Source organism: Heptranchias perlo, chromosome 34 (assembly GCF_035084215.1).
Source record: "Heptranchias perlo isolate sHepPer1 chromosome 34, sHepPer1.hap1, whole genome shotgun sequence".
NCBI classification, from domain to species: domain Eukaryota; kingdom Metazoa; phylum Chordata; class Chondrichthyes; order Hexanchiformes; family Hexanchidae; genus Heptranchias; species Heptranchias perlo.
The window spans coordinates 14,427,291-14,450,230 of NC_090358.1; the positions used below are offsets into that span (position 1 = coordinate 14,427,291).

General features: G+C 39.1%; 2 protein-coding genes across 9 annotated transcripts in view; both read left to right on the plus strand.

The window, feature by feature from the left end:
- atp8b4 (ATPase phospholipid transporting 8B4) overlaps positions 1 to 10,772 on the plus strand; it is a 185,623-nt gene extending 174,851 nt beyond the window's left edge. For all 8 annotated transcript variants that reach the window (XM_067971470.1, XM_067971468.1, XM_067971471.1 and 5 more), the window contains 3 exons: positions 4,683 to 4,821; positions 5,385 to 5,515; positions 7,226 to 10,772. In XM_067971470.1, coding sequence (XP_067827571.1) covers positions 4,683 to 4,821; positions 5,385 to 5,515; positions 7,226 to 7,504 — 549 coding nt within the window. In that variant the 3' untranslated portion in view covers positions 7,505 to 10,772. The remainder of the gene's footprint in view (positions 1 to 4,682; positions 4,822 to 5,384; positions 5,516 to 7,225) is intronic.
- A 5,217-nt stretch (positions 10,773 to 15,989) lies between these two features.
- Positions 15,990 to 22,940, plus strand: part of LOC137301822 (NAD(P) transhydrogenase, mitochondrial-like) — a 72,906-nt gene continuing 65,955 nt past the window's right edge. Inside the window, exons 1-2 of the mRNA XM_067971475.1 lie at positions 15,990 to 16,196; positions 20,905 to 21,096. Of these exons, the coding sequence (XP_067827576.1) occupies positions 20,958 to 21,096 (139 nt within the window). The 5' untranslated portion in view covers positions 15,990 to 16,196; positions 20,905 to 20,957. The remainder of the gene's footprint in view (positions 16,197 to 20,904; positions 21,097 to 22,940) is intronic.

Here is a 22,940-nt window from a genome sequence, read left to right on the forward strand (position 1 = left end):
TTAACATTATAAGTGGGACAATTTTGATATCTGTTGGTAAGCTGAATTCTGAGATTCAAGCATAACTGCAGTTCTGAGTATTGAGAATTTGTTCTGAGTGTTAATTAAATTGCTGTCTCTGGATAGGTTCACAAAGTGGTTCTAATGATAATCTGGGTACTTTGTGAGTCAACGAACTAACACCTCAGTTATAATGGCCCTAAACTGCAACACTAGAAGATTAACTTTGTTCATAAGTTACAGGAAACTCCTAGCAAGACAGTTGGTACAACTTTTCATGGGTTGGCTGCCAGTATTATATTATATGTATACAGTAGGATAATGGCCTTAAAGGGGAAGGCCCTCAATTTGCATGAATTTTCTAAGTAAGACAGATTTGGCCTAATATATTTTATAGTTAAAAGGCTATTAAAGGGTTAACAGAAATAGAACTGGAAGGACTTATAAATGCACAGCAATGTGTCTTGAAGAGGATAACAAAGGCTATTACCCTTGTAGGAAAGTGTGCTATTTTTACCACATATATACATAAGAACGTAAGAAATAGGAGCAGGAGTAGGCCACACGGCCCCTCAAGCCTGCTCCGCCATTCAATAAGACCATGGTTGATCTTCGACCTCAACTCCACTTTCCCGCCCGGTCCCCATAGCCCTTGATTCCCTTGAGTCCAAAAATCTATCGATCTCAGTCTTAAATATACTTAACGACTGAGCATCCACAGTCCTCTGGGGTAGAGAATTCCAAAGATTCACAACCCTCTGAGTGATGAAATTCCTCCTCATCTCAGTCCTAAATGGCCGACCCCTTATCCTGAGACTATGCCCCTAGTTCTAGGCTCTCCAGCTTTCATTGATGGTCCTTTTATTGTAACATTATCAAAAATTGGAAGGCCATTTTTAGCTATCGCCATTTATTTTACAATGTAAACAGAATTTAGTTTAACCTGCTTAAATGCTGTGAATCTCGTGGCCTTGAATTGAATTCCTTAGTGCAGAAATGAGACAGAAATATTCTATGTCAAAAGTGCAAGATTTTGAGAATTTCTAAATTTTCTGATTTTTATTATAAACTTACACCTATTTTTGAAAAGTAATTCTTGAATAATATAGAAAATGTTAGTTTTACACTGAGCCTAAAATAACATTTAGTTGTCGGTGTCCATACTCATTATGGCTGCCTCTGCGTGGCAGGTTTTGAACAGTATGGCAATGGAAAGAAACCCAAGTCAGTTAATATTAGAGCAGCACCTAGTGGTTCCTATAAAGTCCGACAGATCATGTGTAATCTTCATTTATTTTTTAGAGTTAGAAAAAAGTCCTTGTTGTCTTCCAAGTGTGTTAAAGTCAATAGTAAACCCTGGCACTGATACATTATACGCATGTTAACTATTGATGCAACAATTTCTTTTAGTTGGATTATGTAGGATTATCTCCTCCTCATCCCAGGCTGAGCTACTTTACGTATCACGGTATATATCAATATAAATACCTGCTAATTCCTGATCCTGTTATTCTTATAGCACTCCGTTGATACTATGTTTTATGCATGAAGAATTAACAGGGCATTGTCTTCGTGTACAAGTATTTGTCTCTGGTAGCAGTTTTAAGTGTACATCTCTATTAGTCCAGCATACACAACTGTACGTGTCATTATCCTACAACCCTCCCCATCTGATTTTACCTCCCATCTTACTTTTTGGAACACTGACAGTTTGTCCATCCTGCAATTAATTTATACAAAAATATATTTAAAAATCTCCTGTTATGTTGCTGATAATTTTAGAGGATTTAAGCCTCCATTTTAACCTAACCTGCCTAGCAGGAACTTCGGTGAAGCGTAAAATTGGGCAGGGTGTAAAACATGAACCCACCCGTTCCCAAGCGGGTTAGGTTAAAATCGTGGCTATAGTGATTGATTTTGTTCATGGTAAGTGATGAGATATGGAGGGCAAATTTCTGCTAGGATTCTCCTGTTCATCCACTGTAACTTGGGTGCTTGAATCGCGGAGACCCCGGAAAAACATTGTTAGCTCCATTTTCCCAGGTTTTCGCAGCTCTGCGGAAATTCAACGCTATGGTGTTTGGGAGGGGCTGTTGGTTTTGTGACCACATAGGAGTACTCTGGTAAGAACAGTATTGAGCGTTTGGGGTGTTAGCGTAGTTTGGAGTAGAGTAGTAATTAATGACGAGGTAATGAGTGGTTGAGGGGTAGGAGTTACTGGAGGTAGTGAGTATTCAGGGGATTGAGGTTGCTGGTCATTGAGGGGGAATGACAAGTTTAGGTCGTGGGTATTGGGAAATCGTGGGTAGGTTACAAGTTAGTGGGGGTGGTGGATAGTTTAGAGATGGCGGTACGTATCTGGGGTGGTCATGGGTATTGCGGAGTAAGGAACTTGTGAAGGTAGAGTGCAGATGGGTTCATTTTGAAATTAAAATAAATGAGAGTAAACTTAGATAGAGGAATAATATGGAGGGATAGCAGGACTTAAGAGGACAGGGAGAACCATGGTGGAGTGCAGAGGGAGGGGCTGAAACAGACAGGCAGCCATAGGGCAGTGGAGAGAGGGGACTGAAATGAGCAGAGGGAGCCATGGAGGAGCAAAAAGATAACAGGAATTAAGGGAACAGATGTGTGACAACTGGAATTGTGCATTGATGTAAGATTTAATATCCAGCAGATCTCCTGTGACATTACAGGAATTAAGGGAACAGATGTGTGACAACTGGAATTGTGCATTGATGTAAGATTTAATATCCAGCAGATCTCCTGTGACATTACTCAGTGACATTTACCTGAGGAAGGAGGAAGCCTCCGAAAGCTTGTGAATTTAAAATAAAATTGCTGGACTATAACTTGGTGTTGTAAAATTGTTTACAATTGTCAACCCCAGTCCATCACCGGCATCTCCACATCATTACTCAGTGAGGCAGAGGATATGCTGTTTTATAACAATGGGCGTGTTATCAACAAAGTGTGATGGAAAGGTGTTACAGGAAGTGTCATTAAAACAGACTGTCTGATCATTTATCTCATTGCTGTTTGTGGGACCTTGCTGTGTGCAAACTGGCTGCCGCGTTGCCTACATTACAACAGTGACACTTCAAAGGTACTTCATTGGTTGTAAAGTGCTTTGGGATGTCCTGAGATCGTGAAAGGTGCTATATAAATGCAAGTTTTTTTCTTCCTCTTTGGCATAGGAAATGTGCATTAAATGCAAGTCTTTAATATATTTCTTTTAAAATCACTGTTGTAGCAGAACTCTGATCTAAATGTGATTTCTATAAACTGATACTATAGTACAACCTGTATACTTCAACTCCACCTATTGGACAAATGGTGCCATTCTCTAATAGAATTTACAACAGAGGCTTGCAATTATATAGCACCTTTAAAGTACATTACATTAACAATCATGAATCCTTGTTTCACCAACAGGCATAATTCAGCTGAAGTTTAGAAAAACAATGAACATAATGTAGCTCAGTTATTTGTTCCCTTTCTCCCCTACACCGCCCCCCAGCCCAAAGACCTCCACTGCTCACTAATCCAATACTGCAGTGTGTTATGCATGACTGCACATTGGGACAGTGTGCAATATACTCAGTGTTGAATAGTGGTGGTAGAATATGAAAAGAAGAATAAATGCATGAAACAGTACTCATTTGTGCTTTTGAATTTGTCAATGAATGCACGTTGGTAAGAATTCAGTACAAAATGTTAAATAACACGGGAGAAATCCAATCAGGCGAGGTTTGTGACACTAATGGACAGCGCTTTATGTGGAGTACCGTGCAAGAGCACTGTATCAAATTAACAATCCACCAAATTGCCATGACGGCTAGATATTACTGCTCTTATTACACCTGAATTTCAAATACAGTGATTCATTCACAGACAAATGAACAAGGCCTTGTGCCAGTGAGTCTGTTTAGGACTTATTAAAACTAGTCATGTGGAGGAAATCCTATTTAAAAAAAACTTCATTTAATAACTCTGATGTAGAAATATCAAGCAATAATACTTCAATTATAAATGTGCATTACCATTATCTATTATTTGTAACAAATTATATGTTACCTTGTTTATACAGCAAGATTAACATATCCTACAATTGTTACTTTTCTAATAGACCTGCATTACTGATTCATTAACCCTTAGACTGATATTTTATAGATCTGCTAAATTTTCTAGTTTCTAATCCTTTAGTTTTCTGATGAGCCACACAGAGTGTATAATGAAAATGCTGCCAGTGCATAAAAGAAACTAACCAAGAACATGAGTTCAAATCCTACCATGGCAGTTTGAGAATTTGAATTCAGTATATAAACAAAAAGATGGAAATTTAAAAAAAGCTGATATCAGTAAAAGTGACCATGAAGCTTTTGGATTGTTGTAAAAACCTAACTGGTTCACCAATGTTCTTTAGGGAAAAAAACCTGCTGTCCTTACCCGTTCTGGCTTATATGTGACTCCAGTCACACACCAACATGGTAGACTCTTAACTACCCTCTGAAATGGCCTAGCAATCCACTTTCATCACACAGACTGCAGCGGCTCAAAAACAAGGCTTCTCAAGGCAACTCGGGATGCACAATAAATTCCAGCCTTGCCAGCGACACTCATATCCCTCGCATGAATATTTTTTTAAAAGCTTGATTTTTTTTTTCTGATTCTATTTACAGATTGGGCTTGACACCAGCTATTGGACAGCAGTCAATCACTTCTTCATATGGGGTAGTGTGGCCGTCTATTTCTCCATCTTGTTTGCAATGCACAGTAATGGCTTGTTTGCAATATTTCCAAGCCAATTTCCTTTTGTAGGTAAGTCTCTCGAATCTTAACTTAATGTGGCCTTGTTGCAGCAATGCATGAACCAGTTAATCTGACTAGGAGCTGTCTGACATATTTTGTCGTCATCTGTGCTTATTGAGCTCTGAAACTTAATGAATTAGACAACTCACTGCCTAAAACACCATCTCGAGATACACATTTTCCTACATTTGGATTTTGTAGTAAATAAAATCCCATTTAGTTCTGTAATTGATGTGTTTAGTTTGGAGCCAGTTTAGATAGTATTGTTAATCAGTTCAAAATTGAAATTGGTAACTTTAAATGATTTGGTTTTTAGGCATGGGTTCTATTAAACAGATCTTCTTTTATGCTCTTTTTCAAAGATGGAATATAAGAAACATTAAAATAGTGGCTAAATCTTCATGGAAATATATTTACATTGATGTGATGCCTTCAGATTGCTTCTGCTACTTACAACAAATTAATACGGAATAATTTTACAATTTTATTATAAATATCGAACAAAATTCAGATACAACACTTCAGATATTTAGGCATGTTGTAGAATATTTTAAAATATTTGTGCCTCCCAGGAAATGCTCGGAATTCCCTGATCCATCTTACGGTGTGGCTAGTCATAATTGTGACCACGGTGCTATGCATCATGCCGGTGGTGGCATTCAGGTTCCTGATGGTAGATTTGAAACCAACCTTGAGTGATAAGGTGCGTATTCAGTTCTTTATCTTGGCTTGTCTTTCATCTGTGCTGTAAAACACAGACCCTTGCTTGTCTGTTGTAACACCATCTAACTGAGCTTTTTCTAGCCTTGAGGCCTGACTCTCCTGTTATTACTCTAAGAACAGCTGTAATATTTTTGCCTTTGTTACCTCACTTGGCAGATTATTCCAAACATTTAACACTTTGAACAAAGAAATTCTTCCTAATAACTGTTGAAATTATTTCTCACCAATTCAAATTTTTGCCCTCTATTCCTACACTTTTGGTTTAATTTGGATTAATCTTCTGGGTTTACCATTTAATATTTTGTACAGTTCAATGATGTCCTCTCCCCACCCCATTAACTGCTTTCTTTCTAGACTTAAGAGCTTAAACTTCTCTAACTTTTCTCATAGCTCATCTCCTTTACATTTGTTGTCCTTTATATCCTATCCAATGCATGTAAACTTCATTTTTGTGTTGTATTGACCAAAGCTGAACTAAATACCCCAAAGTATTCACTAGTACATTGTAAAGGTTTAGCATAACTTCTGTAGACTTGTATTTGACTGTTCTGGCTACTTATCCTAGCATTCTATTACCTTTTTAAAAATTGCTTCATCACATCATCTACACGCTGAAAATGACATGTGTGCCATGACTCCCAGGTCCCTTTCTCTGTTAATTCAATTCCTTTCATTAGACCCTTTTCAAACAATATATATGAGTTTGTATTTATCAGTGTAAAATTTAATTTGCCATTTGTCTGCCCAATTGTACTGCCAATCTAAATCCTTCAGCAAATCTACCAATGAGGGAGCAGCACAGAAACCTGAAGCTTTGGAGGCAGTGGGGCCCACCAAACTCAATCAAATAAGAGTGCGATAGCACTGAAGTTTACATGCATTGGATAGGATATAAAGGACAACAAATGTAAAGGAGATGAGCTATGAGAAAAGTTAGAGAAGTTTAAGCTCTTAAGTCTAGAAAGAAAGCAGTTAATGGGGTGGGGAGAGGACATCATTGAACTGTACAAAATATTAAATGGTAAACCCAGAAGACTGTACAAACTCTCGGTTTGATTGTTCTGCTTGTTTATCAGGATTTGTGGAAAGCTGAAGACAAGTAATCTTGATGTATCAAAGTCTCCACTTTAAGTGACGAGCTGTGTCAATTTACTGATCCTTTACCATCTCACCATTTGAAGTGCAAATCCACATAACTACAGCACATATAGAGCTGACTTTTAAAACATGGTTTATAAAGTAGTCAAAAAGTATACAGTGCTGCCTTCAAATTTGTTCCGTTGATTTTTTTTTAATGTTTCAGATTTCACCAGTGATCATTGAATGATTAAAGCTGTGTGTATGCATTTTAGTATTCATGTGTGGAGCTTAACTTTCCCCCATTTGCAACTGGTGCAAATGGACAGTGCAATAGCAGCCTCTTGATTGTACCACTCTCAGTAGTGCCCCAAATGCTGCATTGTTTCATTGTGTACCAGAAGCATTATTCATGATGTATTTTTCTGGAAAATTTTCTTTCCAAATTTTAAGAAGTTCCATTTGAAAAAAAATCTTAAGCCAGCAGGTTTATTGACAATTACCCAGAAATTCACTCAAACTCATGAAAAGCCCTCATAAAAATGGTTTGAAAATGTAAAGCATCTTTTTTTAATTGTGTATTTCTAAGAATTATGATGTGTTTTGTTTTCAGGTACGATATGTGCAACGTGCCAGAAGAAAACATAAGCCAGTGCAGCACCGTATGCGACGTGTAAACCGCACCAGCTCAAGAAGATCAGGTTATGCGTTTGCTCATCAAGAGGGCTTTGGTGAGCTTATTACCTCTGGAAGGAACATGCGTGTCAACAATCCATCACCAGTGGTAACCGGGAAGTCGATGCTGAGCAGCACCAGTTGGATTGAAACTTTACGGAAGAAAACAACCGAGACAGTCAGTAGCTTTGGCAGTGAGAAAAATATTAAACTGTAGATCAACAGTTATTTGAAGGGAAAGATGCTTTTCCACACTTCAAACTTGGCCATAGTTTGCACTGTGCTGTACGTCCACAAAGCTTGAAATCACTACTTACTGAAGAGTCACAGAGTAATGAACTCTCGTTTCTGAGCTGTTGCATATCAATTTTGTAATGCTGGACATCCATTATGCCACATGGTGGACTCTTTGCTGCCAGGTAGCAAATGTTAACAAGAGAACGCCAACTTAGAATGTCTGTAAACTTGGCAAAGATGTCTGTTTAACCGGAGTTGAGCGTTTTGAGCAATTATCATTATAGCTCCTGACGTCCCTGTTAAAATACAAGTTTGTATTTCTGAGCTGTAAATATTTTTTAACCTTTGGAAACATTTTCATAATGCAAAAGTGCAACAGTCGCATTGTTTAATGCTGCTCATTTTAAATTGACATATTCAAACAAGATTACAGAACTACAGTGGCAGAGCTTTTAAATACAGAGGATTTACTTTCCAGCTGTATACAATATAGTTCATTTTTTTCACTTGAGGGACCCAATTATATTGTATTCTGTCTAAGAATGTTACATTGTGGTCCTGTAGCTATGACCTCATTCGAGGAATTAGTGCCTTTGAGTTTTCCTTTCACAAGGGAACAACCGATTTTTATTTGAATGTATGTTTTTGAAAACCATACTCCATATTTACAAATACTTTCTGCTTTAATGGTTCTGTGTAACTTCAATTTCTGATTGGCTTTCTCTGCTGAAATACAACAGCTAACCTTGTATGAATTGTTATGTGTGTAATATGTTTTCTCCAAAATAATTGCTCTTCATTCACTAATTCTTCATATAGCAGTAGATTAGGACCATTTTTCCATGGGGGAAATCAGGGGGACAAGGTCTGTTTTAAGACTTCTGGACACAGTAAACTCGTCACTTGATTTCTTCCCTGTTCGAATGTGTCTTTAGGACCATGCTACTAGGCACTTCTTGGTTCTTTTTTCCTGCTAACTGCCAGCGATGTTTCACTGTTTCTTTCTCATGAAAGAATATCTTGCTGAATACAAATGTTTTCTTTTGTTCTGTTCTCCGAATTCTATTTTTAAAATAATTTTTCTTGTAAGTTCTGTGTTTGGTACGTTGAGTCGCTGTTATATTTTCATGCATCAAATTTTGTCTTATTGTGGATTTGTTACTGGAATGGTTTGTCATTGTACTTCAGTCAATTTCACTACTATTTGGGTTGCTATCCCCATTTGATTTCACATTCCTTGATATTAATTAAATGACTTTTCCAGTAGCTGATGCCCACGACTGGTGCTTTGGCTGCTGGTCTACCAGGCATGAGCTCCAAGACTGTGAGAATGGTCTGAATTTTTCTTGAAGTGGGCTTGCTTTAAAGAACCAACTTGAAATGCTGGAAGAACATCTTCAATTTCAACAGCCCCGCACTATTCAATTTGAGAATCATACTGAGTGCCTTGGTGAGCTAATACCTTGGAATATAGGGGATAACTTCAACTCAAAGTGGGAAAAACCATACCAAAAGTAGGCAATCTAATGATTTCGTGATCTGATGTCAGAATGTGCACTAAGAAACAAAAACTAGCTTTGATCCTCAGATCTCTCCTGAGAGAGATCCAGGTGTAGTCAGTGTTGCAATGGATAGAAATATGGCAACCAATGGTACACAGCAAGATCCCAGTAATAGTAATGAGAGACTAGTCAGATAATCTGTTTTTGGTAGTATTGGTTGAGAGATAATTGTTGGCCAGGACACTGGAAGAAGTTCCTGCTCTTCTTTGAATAGGACCAAGGAATCTTTTATGTCCACCTGCAAGAGCAGACGAGACCTTGGTTCAACGTCTCATCTGAAAGATGGCATCTCACAGTGCAGCATTCCCTCAGTTCTGCACTCAAGTATCAGCCTAAATTCTGTGCTTAAATCTCTGGAGTGAGGCTTGAAGTCACAACCTTCTGACTCAAGTGTTGCTACTAAATCAAGGCTGACACCTGCTCATATGATAAGTAACTAAGTTTTTTCCCATGTATCCTGGACATTAGTATACATTCAGTTACATCATGGCTGCATAAATACAGGTCAGACTGCAATTTCAAACTGACTACAAAAGAGGCAGGAATGTCACATCCATGTCTAAAGGTAAATAATTGTGGGCAATTGAATAACATGGTGTCCTGTCAGCGCTCAATTGCCTGGGTTCTAACTTAGCACAATTAGAAAGGGACAAAAGTCTTCTCTCTTCAACAGAAGTTAAGGGCTCAAAATTAACTCAATCTCTCTTGTGCTCTCTCTCACTTGCACTGTCTCTCTCTCTCTCTAAAAGGCACAATAATTAGCACTAGTTTTACATAAATATTTAATGTTATCCATCTCTCTCGACAAGCACAAAATATTATTGCATTTAACTATTCATGTATAGAAATAATTCATATGTCAACATTCGCTGTTCATGTATCTGTCACGATTGTTACTGAAAAAAGCATGAGAATGTATACATTCTAATTTATAAAAAGATTAATTTTTATTTTCAATATTTAAGTAGATTGCTTTTGTCTTTCCTCTTGTAGCATGTACATCAGAAAAATACTTTTGATGTCAGGAATGCAGCTAATTAAGAAGCCAAAGTTTGACTTCTATTGTGAAAATCCATGCTTCTACAAAATATTAGATCTTAATCAAAGCAAATAGTTAAGAATTGTCTCTCTGCAATAATAAAGTGTACATTGTATAAAGGTGCATGTTTGAATACCAAAGAGTTTTAGCTCTTTATTTGTAAAAGGGGGAAAAATAGTGTTTACATCTGTAATGTATAATTCCATCATTATACATTTGTTTATTGGGAAAAAAATGAAGCATCAATGCAGTTTATAAACTTTTTTCTTGCCACTTGTGTCGTCTGCTGTAAATATATTTGACTATTTTTAAAAAATCAAATATGAAAGGGATGTACATTTTTGGATGGCTAAATAGTTGGTTGTCTGGTTTTGATAACAAACTGAACTTTCAAATTCTACAGCATATTTGAAATCTTATGGTTGTCCCCACCGCTCCTCATCTATATTAAAGAAGAAATTCCTTCCTCCTCCATCTGATTAATTTTAAGGTATTTTCCCCAAGCATTTCAGCTCCTTGAAACTCCAACATGCAGTATAATGTGTAGCAGAAGACAACAATTTGAAGCACGTACTTTTTGATGATTCCTTTGCAGCCAAATGATTTGTGAAGTTAATGTTTGTGAAATAAAGTTTCATTTTTAATTATTTGTTATTTTGGAATGCTATTATATACCAAATGTACTGAAGAAAAAAAACAGGGATAGGAAATGGCTATTTGGCATACCAAAGCTCAATATCCTGTCATAGCATCCAAATGTACTTTGAGTATCTCCAGAGTTGTTGTCTCCACTAGCTATCTGCTTGGATGAATATTACAAAACATTATTGCTCTTTCAGTTAAGAGATCCCACATTAACTGCTCTCTTTGGTGAAGCTTAAGCATTTGTAATCTTCCCTCCTAGTATTTTTATAGTTGTGGTCAATTTTGTTGCTCTTCTCTGTGACCTGTCTGCTGCATGTATTTGCTTCTCATGGCATACTGACCAAATCTGAAGGCACTAAGGTCCCTTTCTAAATCATCATATGTTCATTCTATTGCATTTGTTGTATACATATGACTCATATTTTAGACCTAATTGCATCATTTAATATTTATCATCTGCTATTTGCCTGTCCAATTGTATAACCGATATAAGTCTTTGCAAATCTTTAACTACATCCCTTATCTCTATTGCTCTTTTAATGTAGCTAGTATTTTGACAAGTTTATAGTTGACTTCAGTATCCAGATCATTTATGTAAATTCGACACAATGGGAGAACAACCACTGATCTCGGCAGCATTCCAATCAGTGCCATCCCTCAGTCTGAAATTACAACTGCCACAAGTGCTGTCTGTTTTATTTTTGTTACTTAGTTTCTTATCTAATCCTATGTTCTACCTTGAATTTCTGTGGCTTTTAGTTTGATTAAAAGTTTCTCATGTAAAATCTTGTCAGACCTTCTGTAAGTCTAAAACTATAATCATTGGAAAGGCATTAATTCCTATAAATATAAGTACAAGTACAGTCCAAAATAAAGAGATAAAAAGACCTTTTCAAGCTGTGCACAATGAAACGACGCTTCTGATGAATCGCTGAAGAAAAACTGACTGGCAGCAGCTCACACTCTGTCTTTACTGTGCTACTTTTTCCTTTATCTCAACTTAGATTCACTTAAGATTTGTTAAAAGGGTCAAGATTTCATGCAATGTAAACCAGCACCGTCTTTTTATTTTTAAAAAAAGTTTGTAATATTTCCCTCCTTCAGTTTTCTGCCCTGAAGGTACTGGCTCATGTTGGGATACAGTTCCCTCTACTAACATACATGCACACATACATCGACATATCCTTTCTAGCAAGAGATACGGGATAACATTTTTCTCCACCTGGTCCCAAGGCACTTTTTAGCACCCGAGAAGGTGGAAGGATGAGGTGATCAAGGTCTTCAAGATTATGAATTGTGATGGATCATTTCCACTGGTCAGTGAGAGGATAACAAAAGAGCACTCATTTAAGATAATCACAAAAAGAATTAAATGGGAGGTTAGAAAAAAAATTCCATACATAGAGGGTAGCTACAATGTGGAATGAAAAAGAGTCCATGAATTCTTTTTAAAGAGACTTGAATGCTTGAAAAAGAGGAATAATAGAGTACAGTGAGCAAGTGGGATTAGATTAGGTGGTTTGTAGAGAAAAACCAGTACAGACTTGATGCATCAAATAGCCTGTTTCTGTACTGTTACAGTCTATGATTCTATGACTCATAACCACATCTCAGTAGCTGTGTAAGAGTAGGCCAGTTGACCCACCTACTAATTTCTCAAAGCTGGAAAGATGTACAGAGTTCCAAAGTGAGCAAAGTGCTAGTTAAATGAGCAGTGAATTTGAGATAGCTATCCAATTTTAGCAAAAAAAAACTTTAGGAACTCTTAGCCCAGGTCTTGGTTGTTAAACTTCATCACAAAATTATCAGTCTCACTCAGAGCGGCCACAAAGGTGGCTTTTGTGGTGCGGTAAGCATTGCTCTTTTTGAGGTTGAGGTTCAAACACGTTGGGTCACTTCGCAATCGTACCTGAGCTGGGAGTGCCAGAAGCAGAAAGTGTTCCATTCACCAGCTCTCCCCATGATGTGCTTAAATTTAATCTGAACCAAAAATCTACAAGGGATGATTTATCTCGCTGCTGGACCTGGCGAGGATCTTGTGAATGGAGGTTGTGAAATCAGCCGAGTAGGCCTTAGACCTGGTTCTTTTTCTCTCATTGTCCAGCTGGCCGGATTGTTGGCTCAAGTGCGCAAGAGCCTCATTAGAACAAAGCATGTATTTTAAAAATATTTAAATCAGCAACTAATGCTATTTCATGGTTGTCTGCTGGGATCATTTTACAATATAAGTCTGGGTTACAATGCTTGCTTTCATCATTGGAAGCAAAAACTGTAACCTGGACTTAAATTGTTTCTATTTGTTTTTTTAAATGTAATGCTGTGAAAATGCCACCATTTCTAATCATGTCTAATCATGTTTGTCATATAAGCTGATCAGTAAAGAGATACTATTGTTACATTTTAAAAGCTGTGGGCCCACTTGTGTACTGCACTTATGAGCTTGTGCTCTGAGATAGACCACTGGGGTTTTATGGTGACTGAATAGTCCAAATTCATGGGCAATTTCAGTAATCAACTCATCAACCTTTATTTTAAAAATTTTACCTGTGATTTATGTTGAAATGCATGAAATAAGTAGACATTAATTGATCTGTCAGCTCATAGAGTCATAGAGTTATACAGCACGGATAGAGGCCCTTCGGCCCATTGTGTCCGTGCCGGCCATCAAGCCCTGTCTACTCTAATCCCATATTCCAGCATTTGGTCCGTAGCCTTGTATGCTATGGCATTTCAAGTGCTCATCCAAATGCTTCTTGAATGTTGTGAGGGTTCCTGCCTCTACAACCCTTTCAGGCAGTGAGTTCCAGACTCCAACCACCCTCTGGGTGAAAAAGTTCTTTCTCAAATCCCCTCTAAACCTCCCGCCTTTTACCTTGAATCTATGTCCCCTTGTTATAGAACCCTCAACGAAGGGAAAAAGCTCCTTCGTATCCATCCTATCTGTGCCCCTCATAATTTTGTACACCTCAATCATATCCCCCCTCAGCCTCCTCTGCTCCAAGGAAAACAAACCCAATCTTCCCAGTCTCTCTTCATAGCTGAAGCGCTCCAGCTCTGGTAACATCTTGGTGAATCTCCTCTGCACCCTCTCCAAAGCGATCACATCCTTCCTGTAGTGTGGCGACCAGAACTGCACACAGTACTCCAGCTGTGGCCTAACCAGTGTTTTATACAGCTCCATCATAACCTCCTTGCTCTTATATTCTATGCCTCGGCTAATAAAGGCAAGTATCCCATATGCCTTCTTTACCACCTTATCTACCTGTTCTGCCGCCTTCAGGGATCTGTGAACTTGCACACCAAGATCCCTCTGACCCTCTGTCTTGCCTAGGGTCCTCCCATTCATTGTGTATTCCCTTGCCTTGTTAGTCCCTCCAAAGTGCATCACCTCGCACTTTTCCGGGTTAAATTCCATTTGCCACTGTTCCGCCCATCTGACCAACCCATCTATATCGTCCTGCAGACTGAGGCTATCCTCCTCGCTATTTACCACCCTACCAATCTTTGTATCATCAGCGAACTTACTGATCATACCTTTTACATTCATATCCAAGTCATTAATGTAGACCACAAACAACAAGGGACCCAGAACCGATCCCTGTGGTACCCCACTGGCCACAGGCTTCCAGTCACAAAAACAACCTTCGACCATCACCCTCTGCCTTCTGCCACTAAGCCAGTTTTGTATCCAAAGTGCCAAGGCACCCTGGATTCCATGGGCTCGTACCTTCTTGACCAGTCTCCTGTGGGGGACTTTATCGAAGGCCTTACTGAAATCCATGTATACCACATCCACTGCGTTACCCTCATCCACACGCCTAGTCACCCCCTCAAAAAATTCAATCAAATTAGTCAGACATGATCTTCCCTTGACAAAGCCATGTTGACTATCCCTGATTAATCCTTGCTTCTCCAAGTGGAGACTAATTTTGTCCTTCAGAATTTTTTCCAATAATTTTCCTACCACTGATGTTAGGCTCACTGGCCTGTAGTTCCCCGGTTTTTCCCTACTCCCCTTCTTGAATAATGGTACTACATTAGTGGTTCTCCAGTCCTCTGGCACATCCCCTGTGGCCAGAGAGGTTCTGAATATATGTGTTATGTGTTATGAAAGAAAAATGCTGCAATGGCTCAGCTACTGTAAATTAATCAGCATGCATTTTAACATGATCAGAACATGATAATGAAATGATTAACCCACAGCAAAGCAGACTCTGCCATGCAGTAAGATGCAATTTAAAGCATGCATGGGGGGAGGAGGAGGAGGAGGATAAAAGAATTCCCATGACTACCTATTTCTATGGATTTTTCTAGGACTTAAGAATAGCAACAATGCTATTTTGAAGTCTTTCAGAGAAAATATGCAATTTTGCACATATTTTCTGAAAATCTCAATGGCCATTTTATGAATGTGCATAGTATGCACTCGATTAGTGATGGACAATGGAATTTAGCCATTAAGCCTGTAGTTATACCATGCTCGCAGGCTGAAACAAGTAGCTGCCATAAGTGATTTGCGGTTGGCATTATCCCTTTTATACGATGGGCTGCGAATCTGCACTTTTTTCCACCATTGAAAAGAATTCTGTGCTTACCAGCCATAGAATTCTAAATGGTTCAAGACTGCACGTGTTGGTGTGGCTTGCTCAAGCATTTTTTTAAAAAAAACTCCGCTTCACTTTGCAAAGTGTTTAAACGGTTGAAGGGAAACTTGGTCATATTTTAATACTGGCTTGACAGTACTCTTACCTGGTATCAGACCCAAGTGATATGAGCTAGCTACCTGGGGGAGGCAGCCTTGCATTGTTCGACTTTGGATCAGAATCTGGAGTTACAGTCACTTCTGCATTGCTACAGACTGACTCCTAAGAGGAAAATAAATACATACAAAGTGAGGATGTGAAAGAGAGCAAGCATACAGGGAAAAAAACCCCCACAAAACTAAAGAGAAAATAAGGGGCTCTCGTTTCACTGAATTACTGTCTTTCACTCATTCCCTCCTTCTGTCCAGCTTATTTTGACATTGAGAAGCAAGAACATTGCTGTGAAAGTAAATCAGAAAGCAGTTTAAGCATTTGGGAAACTGCACACCTTGAGTGCAGCCTGGCGAATATGTAAAGAGCAGGAGCCCAGATATGAGCGATTGAGCATGGGGACTGCAGTAACGGATTAGCTGCTTGGAGTCACTGGCTGAGGTCCCAGATTGCTGGCAGTGCCGGGTTCCGCCGCCAACTCCGATCCTTCTTCCTGCCGCGGAATCACATGAGGGTTATTTCTGGAAAGGAAAGGGGCGACCGGTGTCTGACGTGAGTGAAGGTCACAGACAGTGCGGTGGAAAACCTCTCTTTCGTACTGAGCTCGCTGGAGGCTTCGGGTTCCGCTTCCTACCTCTGCCCGGCCTAGTCACAGTCAGCTGCAAAATTCAGGTTTGCTTTTTTTTCTTAAAAAAAAATACAAAATAGATGAGGTGGGGCTGAGGGGGTGAGGGGACGTGTAGTTGGTGTGAGAGGCCGGACCGGCTGCAATTAGTGGTCCGATTACCAGGATCGATCTGAAAGGAAATGTGAAGGTTATTGAGTCCGATTGCAGAGGAGTTTTGCTTGAAGATCAGTTATAGTTTTGGTGTCTGTGGTTTGTCCAGTTGTCTTAGTTCTTTTTTTTAGCATATTGCAAAGCATGAGATTTGAATAATCAAAGTGATACTCCGTTTCTTTCGGCCTGTGTTGGCTCTTTGTTTTCCTTTAATGCGGCCCCTTTCATTTTCTTGTGTGTGTGTGTGTGGTGTGTGTAAATATATCTACCGCATAATGGTGACTTCAGCCCAAAACAACAGTTCCTGATCAGTGGAGATTGGGGTTGAAATGTTTTTTGACACGTGGAACGAGAATGAACCGTTACTGCCCTGGTTTTCTTTTCTCCATTTGCCCTTCCCTCTGTCCTTTGGTCACCTTGGTCTCTTGTTTGACCAGAACTGTGTATTGTGACCAAGTTATATCCTGTTCTAGTCAGGATAATTTAAACACTTGGCAATGCCTGAATTAGGGAATGATCATCTGCAAAGCAATGAAAAAAGCTCCTTTATTCATATATGACCTGACTAGATTTTCGTCCATATATTGCCCACAGCTGGAAAATCTAGCTGTATCTAAATTCTCTATTTATAAAAATAAAACGTTTTATTTTCCATAGGGATTGTGGCCCTGTGGAGCAGATTCCCAAAAAAGGGAGTTCATTTGGAATCAATTGACACCATTTGAAATGGAGCTGAATTGACATCTGTTGAGAAGAGGGTTTGGGGTTAATAGCACTGTCCCCCCCCCCCTCCCCTCCCCAGATTTTGTTATTTAGGTGCAAGAAAAAGGCCTTTAAAGAACATTATCAAGGGTGGTGGGATATAGTGTAAAGCCCACAATAGAATAATCACACATGGACTCTGGATAGAACATACTTGTTGGGCCAGATAATCATCTCACTGCAGACATTTTTATGTATTCTAGTGTATTGCAACAAAGCTTTCAAATCAATCACTTTTGTTTGTTTAGTATGTTTATAGGCTACAGCATCAGAATGAATAGTAATAAAATTCTACTTGTTTAAAAATGTGCACATACACTAATTTCTGTAAACTCTAGAAGCACATGGTATTAAAGGGATGGTGGTAACTTGGGTACGTAGTTGGCTAAGAGATAGGAGGCGTGAAGTAGTGGTGAATGGATGTTTTTCTGTCTGGAGATAAGTATGCAGTGGGGTCCCCCAGGGGTCAATATTAAGACCATTGCTTTTCTTGTTATATGTAACTGACCTGGACTTGGCTAAACATAAGAACATAAGAAATAGGAGCAGGAGTAGGCCAATCGACCCCTCGAGCCTGCTCCGCCATTCAATAAGATCATGGCTGATCTGATCCTAACCTCAAATCTAAATTCATGTCCAATTTCCTGCTCGCTCCCCGTAACCCTTAATTCCCTTTACTTCTAGGAAACTGTCTATTTCTGTTTTAAATTTCAAAGTTTGTGAATGATACAAAACTTGGCAACACAGAAAATAGTGAGCAGGATTGTAGCAGACTTCAGGAGGATATAGACAGACTGGTGAAATGGGTAGAAACATGGCAGATGCAATTTAATGTAGATAAGTGTGAAGTGATGCATTTTGGGAGGAACAACATGGAGAGCATCTAAATGGTACTATTTTGAGAGGGTGTGCAAGAGCAAAGGGACCTGGGGGTGCATATTCATAAATCTTCGAAGGTGGCAGGGCAAGTTGATAAGGCAGTTAAGAAAGCATATGGGGTATTGGCCTTGTAATAAGGGACATTGAATACAAAAACAAGGAAGTCATACTAAACCTTTTACAAATCGCTGGTAGGACCTCAACTGGAGTATTGTGTACAGTTCTGGGTTCCACACTTTAGAAAGGATGTCAAGGCCTTGGAGAGGGTACAGAGAAGGTTTACCAGGACAATATCAGGATTGAGGGACTTCAGTTATGTGGAGAGATTGGAGAAGCTGGAATTGTTCTCCTTGGAGCAGAGAAGGTTAAGGGGAGACCTAATAGAGGCATTCAGAATGATGAGGGGTTTTGATGGAGCAAGTAGGGAGAAACTGTTTCCTCTGGCAAGTGGGTCAGTAACCAGAGGTCATAGATTTAAAATAATTGGCAAAAGAACTACAGGGGAAATTAGAATTTTTTTCACACAGAGGGTTAAGATGTGGAACACACTACCTGAAAGGGTGGTGGAATCAGATTCCATAGGAACTTTCAAAAGGCAATTGGATGTGTACTTGAAGAGGACTAATTTGCAGGATTATGGGGAGAAAGCTGGGTGTGGGACTAAATTGGACAGCTCTTTTAAAGAGCTGGCACAGGCACAATGGGCCGAATGGCCGCCTTCTGTGCTGTAACATTCTATGATTCTATAATTCAAACTATTAATTTCAACTCTAAATTTTCAGATGTCCATTTTCTTCCACAAATCTTAGACACCTGGGTATTTTATGGTCACTCTGGTTTTTCTTGTTATGATTGTCAGAATTTGTTATAGATCCTTTCTGTGGTATTGTGCATTCTTACAATCAGCGTTACATGTGGAGTAACAATCAACTGATTTTTAATAACATGCAGATGAGACTGTTCTACTCCCAAGCAGTTCTATGCCTGGCTGCTCCTAACTCCCTGTTATTTGAAGCAAAGCAGTCCCTCTACTTTCTGGTGCCCCTAAAGCTGCAAAATATATCAGCATTGCCCTGGAACCTGAATAATCACCTCTGCACGCTGATCAACTGCTGTTCGTTCTTCCCTTTGACCTTCCCAAACTCTCGTACATCCCTGATCTTGTTTTTGCCTCAAAATGCTTGAAACTAAGACTTCCAAAGTGGGAAAGTGGGAAAATGGGAAAATGTTGCATTCTCTGGCACTGACATCTATCATATTGACGGACTTACTAAGAACTGAGCTGAGACTGCCCAAGCTCATTTCATGTAAAAGCATTATTGATATCAATAAGACTTATTTTTAAAACTTGTCTGAATTCAAACCCAGGCCCCAGAGATGAAAGAACCATGTTCTAAACATGTATAACAAAAACTGGGTCATATTTTCTCCCCCTTTTGCTAGCAGGTTTCATATTTTGTACTCCTAGATTTTTCACAGACATTAGCATTAGAGGATAATATATGCCAGTGAACTGTAAGTATATTTATATGTACAGTTTAGTTTGGTTGATCATTTTCTTCAGCCATTTATCTTATTACATTTCCACATTTATATTTGTCCAACAGCTGAAATGTAGAAATATATTTCATTAGCAATATTGTGACTTGGGCCACATTCATGTCCATTTTTCCTGTATGTTCTGTCCCTGATAAATTATAACTAAAATTGGCCTTTGAATTATTGTAATAATAAAACCCAGAATATATTAATGCAAGATAACAACATTGAATTGTCACAGCTTACATAATTAACTAGAAAAGATTTGCATACCGTAATAGATCCAGATTGGAGCATTTTTAAAAAACATTTATTCCATAGATGTGACTGGGGATGGAGTTAATAGTGTTGCAGTGTTTGGGGTGAAGTGGTAACCAGGATTGAATTGAGGAAGATAGTTAACAATGAGGAAAATGAAGGAATTCGAGATTCCAGAAGAGGCAATAGTGTATAATGGAAGAAGCTCTAACCGAAAAGAGCTGAAGCCTCAGTAAGGATGCAAGAATGAGTAGAGACAATTGGTGACAGCAACTTTGTAGTAACTGATATGTGGGAGGTTGGAGATAATAGTGACTACACAAGGCACTGAGTTGTATCCATTTTAACAATTATAGAGAAATTAGTTAACCAACAGAAATATTGTTTACACATATCACAAAATATTAAAACTCATTCTCATTCTCTCAACTATCTAAATATAATCAGTTCAATAAATCATATTTTTACTACAATATGTTTCTGGACAAGTTTCCCTTCTTTTGAACTCTTATCTTCCTTCCCCATGCACTAGTGTCAGAAAATCTTTTATTGCTTATGAATTGCACAGTCAGCCTCACAACTGACCAATATAAATTCCCTATTTTCCACATGCCAGTTATGCTTTAGCCTTTTAACTTACTGTATTTGGATCAGTTTTGTGAATTGTTCAATTGACTCCTTATAATATTAACTTGTGGACATAATGAATAAAGGGGTAAATTCATTGATCCTGCATTCCCAGCGAGAAGCTCTGCTTGAAGGGCACGTGGGTTAGATCATAGGTGCTATTCTGCCGTAGTCCTAGAGCTCCCATTGAGCATGGGATTGGTGACTTCATCCAGCAGCCTTTTAACTTAACAGTAGCAGAATGACAACCTTTAAGCTTCAGATGGTAGATTTGATCCACCTCATGTCAGAACTTGGCACCACATCTTTTCAGTCATGGATTCCTGAGTTTCACGTTAGCTAAAAGAAATGTTTGTGTTCACAACCAGTCCGTGCTTTAACAATCTGTGATGTCACAGGAGTCTTAATAGGAGCAGTGCTGTGATGCCAGGTCAAGATGAATACAGTGTCCTTTTAGCCATCTATAGGCGGCTTTTAGGGAAGGCTGGCTTTTCCTTTATCCTCATTTTAAGTTTTTTTTTCCCTCCTTCTCTCTAGGGTGGCTTGATTTAAAATAAGGGAAGAACAACAATCCTGGCTCACTATTCATCATGGCCAATTTATTCCGTGGTGCAATGTGCTGCTCTTTACCATTGCTCCACGGTATACCAGCTGTGACAGTGAAGCGAACACCTTGCAAACGTTATTTTAGAACTTACCAAGTTTTGTGGAACCAGCAAGCAGTTAAAGGTAAATATTTGTGTTTTTATTAGTTCGCCTGTAGTTTCTTACATAGCTCACACTCAGATAAACAATCGGAGTGAGTTGCTTACAAGTACCTATATGTTCTTATTTCAGATCTTTAAGATCGCTTGACTGTTTTCATATCTTTAACCATCTAGTCCTCACAATGTATAACGCAAATTCCAGTCCATTCTATCCTTGAAAGCTCAGGAAAAACATAGAGTTTTGCATATATTAAACAATTAATATAGGTGTTCTGATGGATATGGAAAATCGTGATTTGTGTACATTGCAATACTGACCTAACTGCTAAATCAGCTTGTACTTCATTTTAACTTCAGTGTACGAACAAGAATATACATATATGTTTTAACTTATTAACATGAAGTCTCAACATTGTTTTCCTTGTGCTAGTCATGTATAATCAATACTTCAGAAAAGGTCAAATAAAGGTGAATGTAATTTAGCGATCTTAAACTTCTTGTTTAGCTTTCTTCGTGTAAAAGAACAGCAGTATTCTTTAAGTTTGATTGTTATGTTGTTGTACATGTTACAATTTCTTTGGGGGGGGGTTATGCAGGTAAAAAGATTGAATCTTCCTTACTGCAGCTCTGACATTAACTGATCAACTTTCCCTCGGCCCATGTTGGGCAGGGTTCCAAGCAGCTGTTTATAACTAGAACTGAAACAGCGTCCCTGCCAATAAAGGAGTGATATATGAAACCAGCATATGTGCAGTAAAAAGGGGAACAGTTGAGAGCTGTACATTATGCTTATATAGAGCCTGTGTATTAAAGTACTGTATTTATTCCAGTACCTAGAGTAACTTCAATGTATTGATCAAATTGCATTAGACAGAGATATAACCTAGTTACTTGCTGTACTTTCCTTATTAATTCAATGGTCAAGAGGCAAAATAGAACCATAGAAATTTACAGCACATAAGTATTCGCCGCATCATGTCTGTGCCGGGTTTTTGGTAGAACCAAAATGAATACCCATAAATTTTTTAAATTCATTCTCGGGATGTGGCCGTCGCTGGCAAGACTGACATCTATTGCCCATCCCTAGTTACCCTGAGGAGGTGGTGGTGGGCCCTCTTTCTCCCCATTGCCCTGTATCTTCCTCTGCTTTGAACCAATTTTCCTTTAAAAAGATGCAATTGTCATTGTCTTAAAGCATTTCAACATCGACTCCAATGCGGCAGTGTAGCCTTCGGACGCCTGAGGATCAGAGTGCTCGAAGACCGAGACCTCAAATCCAGCACCAAGCTCATGGTCTACAGAGCAGCCATGGTCCCAGCCCTCCTGTACGCATCAGAAACATGGACAATGTACAGCAGATACCTTAAATCCCTGGAGAGATATCGCCAACGTTGCCTCTGCAAAATCCTGCAAATCCACTGGCAGGATTTTGCGGAGGCAACGTGAGCATTCTCTCCCAGGCTAATATCCCCAGTATCGAGGCACTGGTCACGCTCAACCAGCTGCGATGGGCGGGCCACATTGTCCGCATGCCCGACACAAGATTCCCTAAACAATTGCTCTACTCAGAGGAGGGCAGAGGAAACAATATAAGGACACTCTCAAAGCCTCCCTTAAAAAAAAATGTTACCCCCCACCGACACGTGGGAATCGCTTGCCCTAGAACGCCCAAACTGGAGAAGAAGCATCCGCGAAGGCACCAATCACCTCGAGCGTCACCGTGTGGAGCACGTGGAGGCCAATCGTAAGCAGCGGAAAGAGCGCGCAGAATCCAGAGCGTCTCACACACCCGCCTTATTAAACACTACCTGCCCCACCTGTGACAGAGTCTGCGGCTCCAGGATTGGACTATTCAGCCACCGCAGA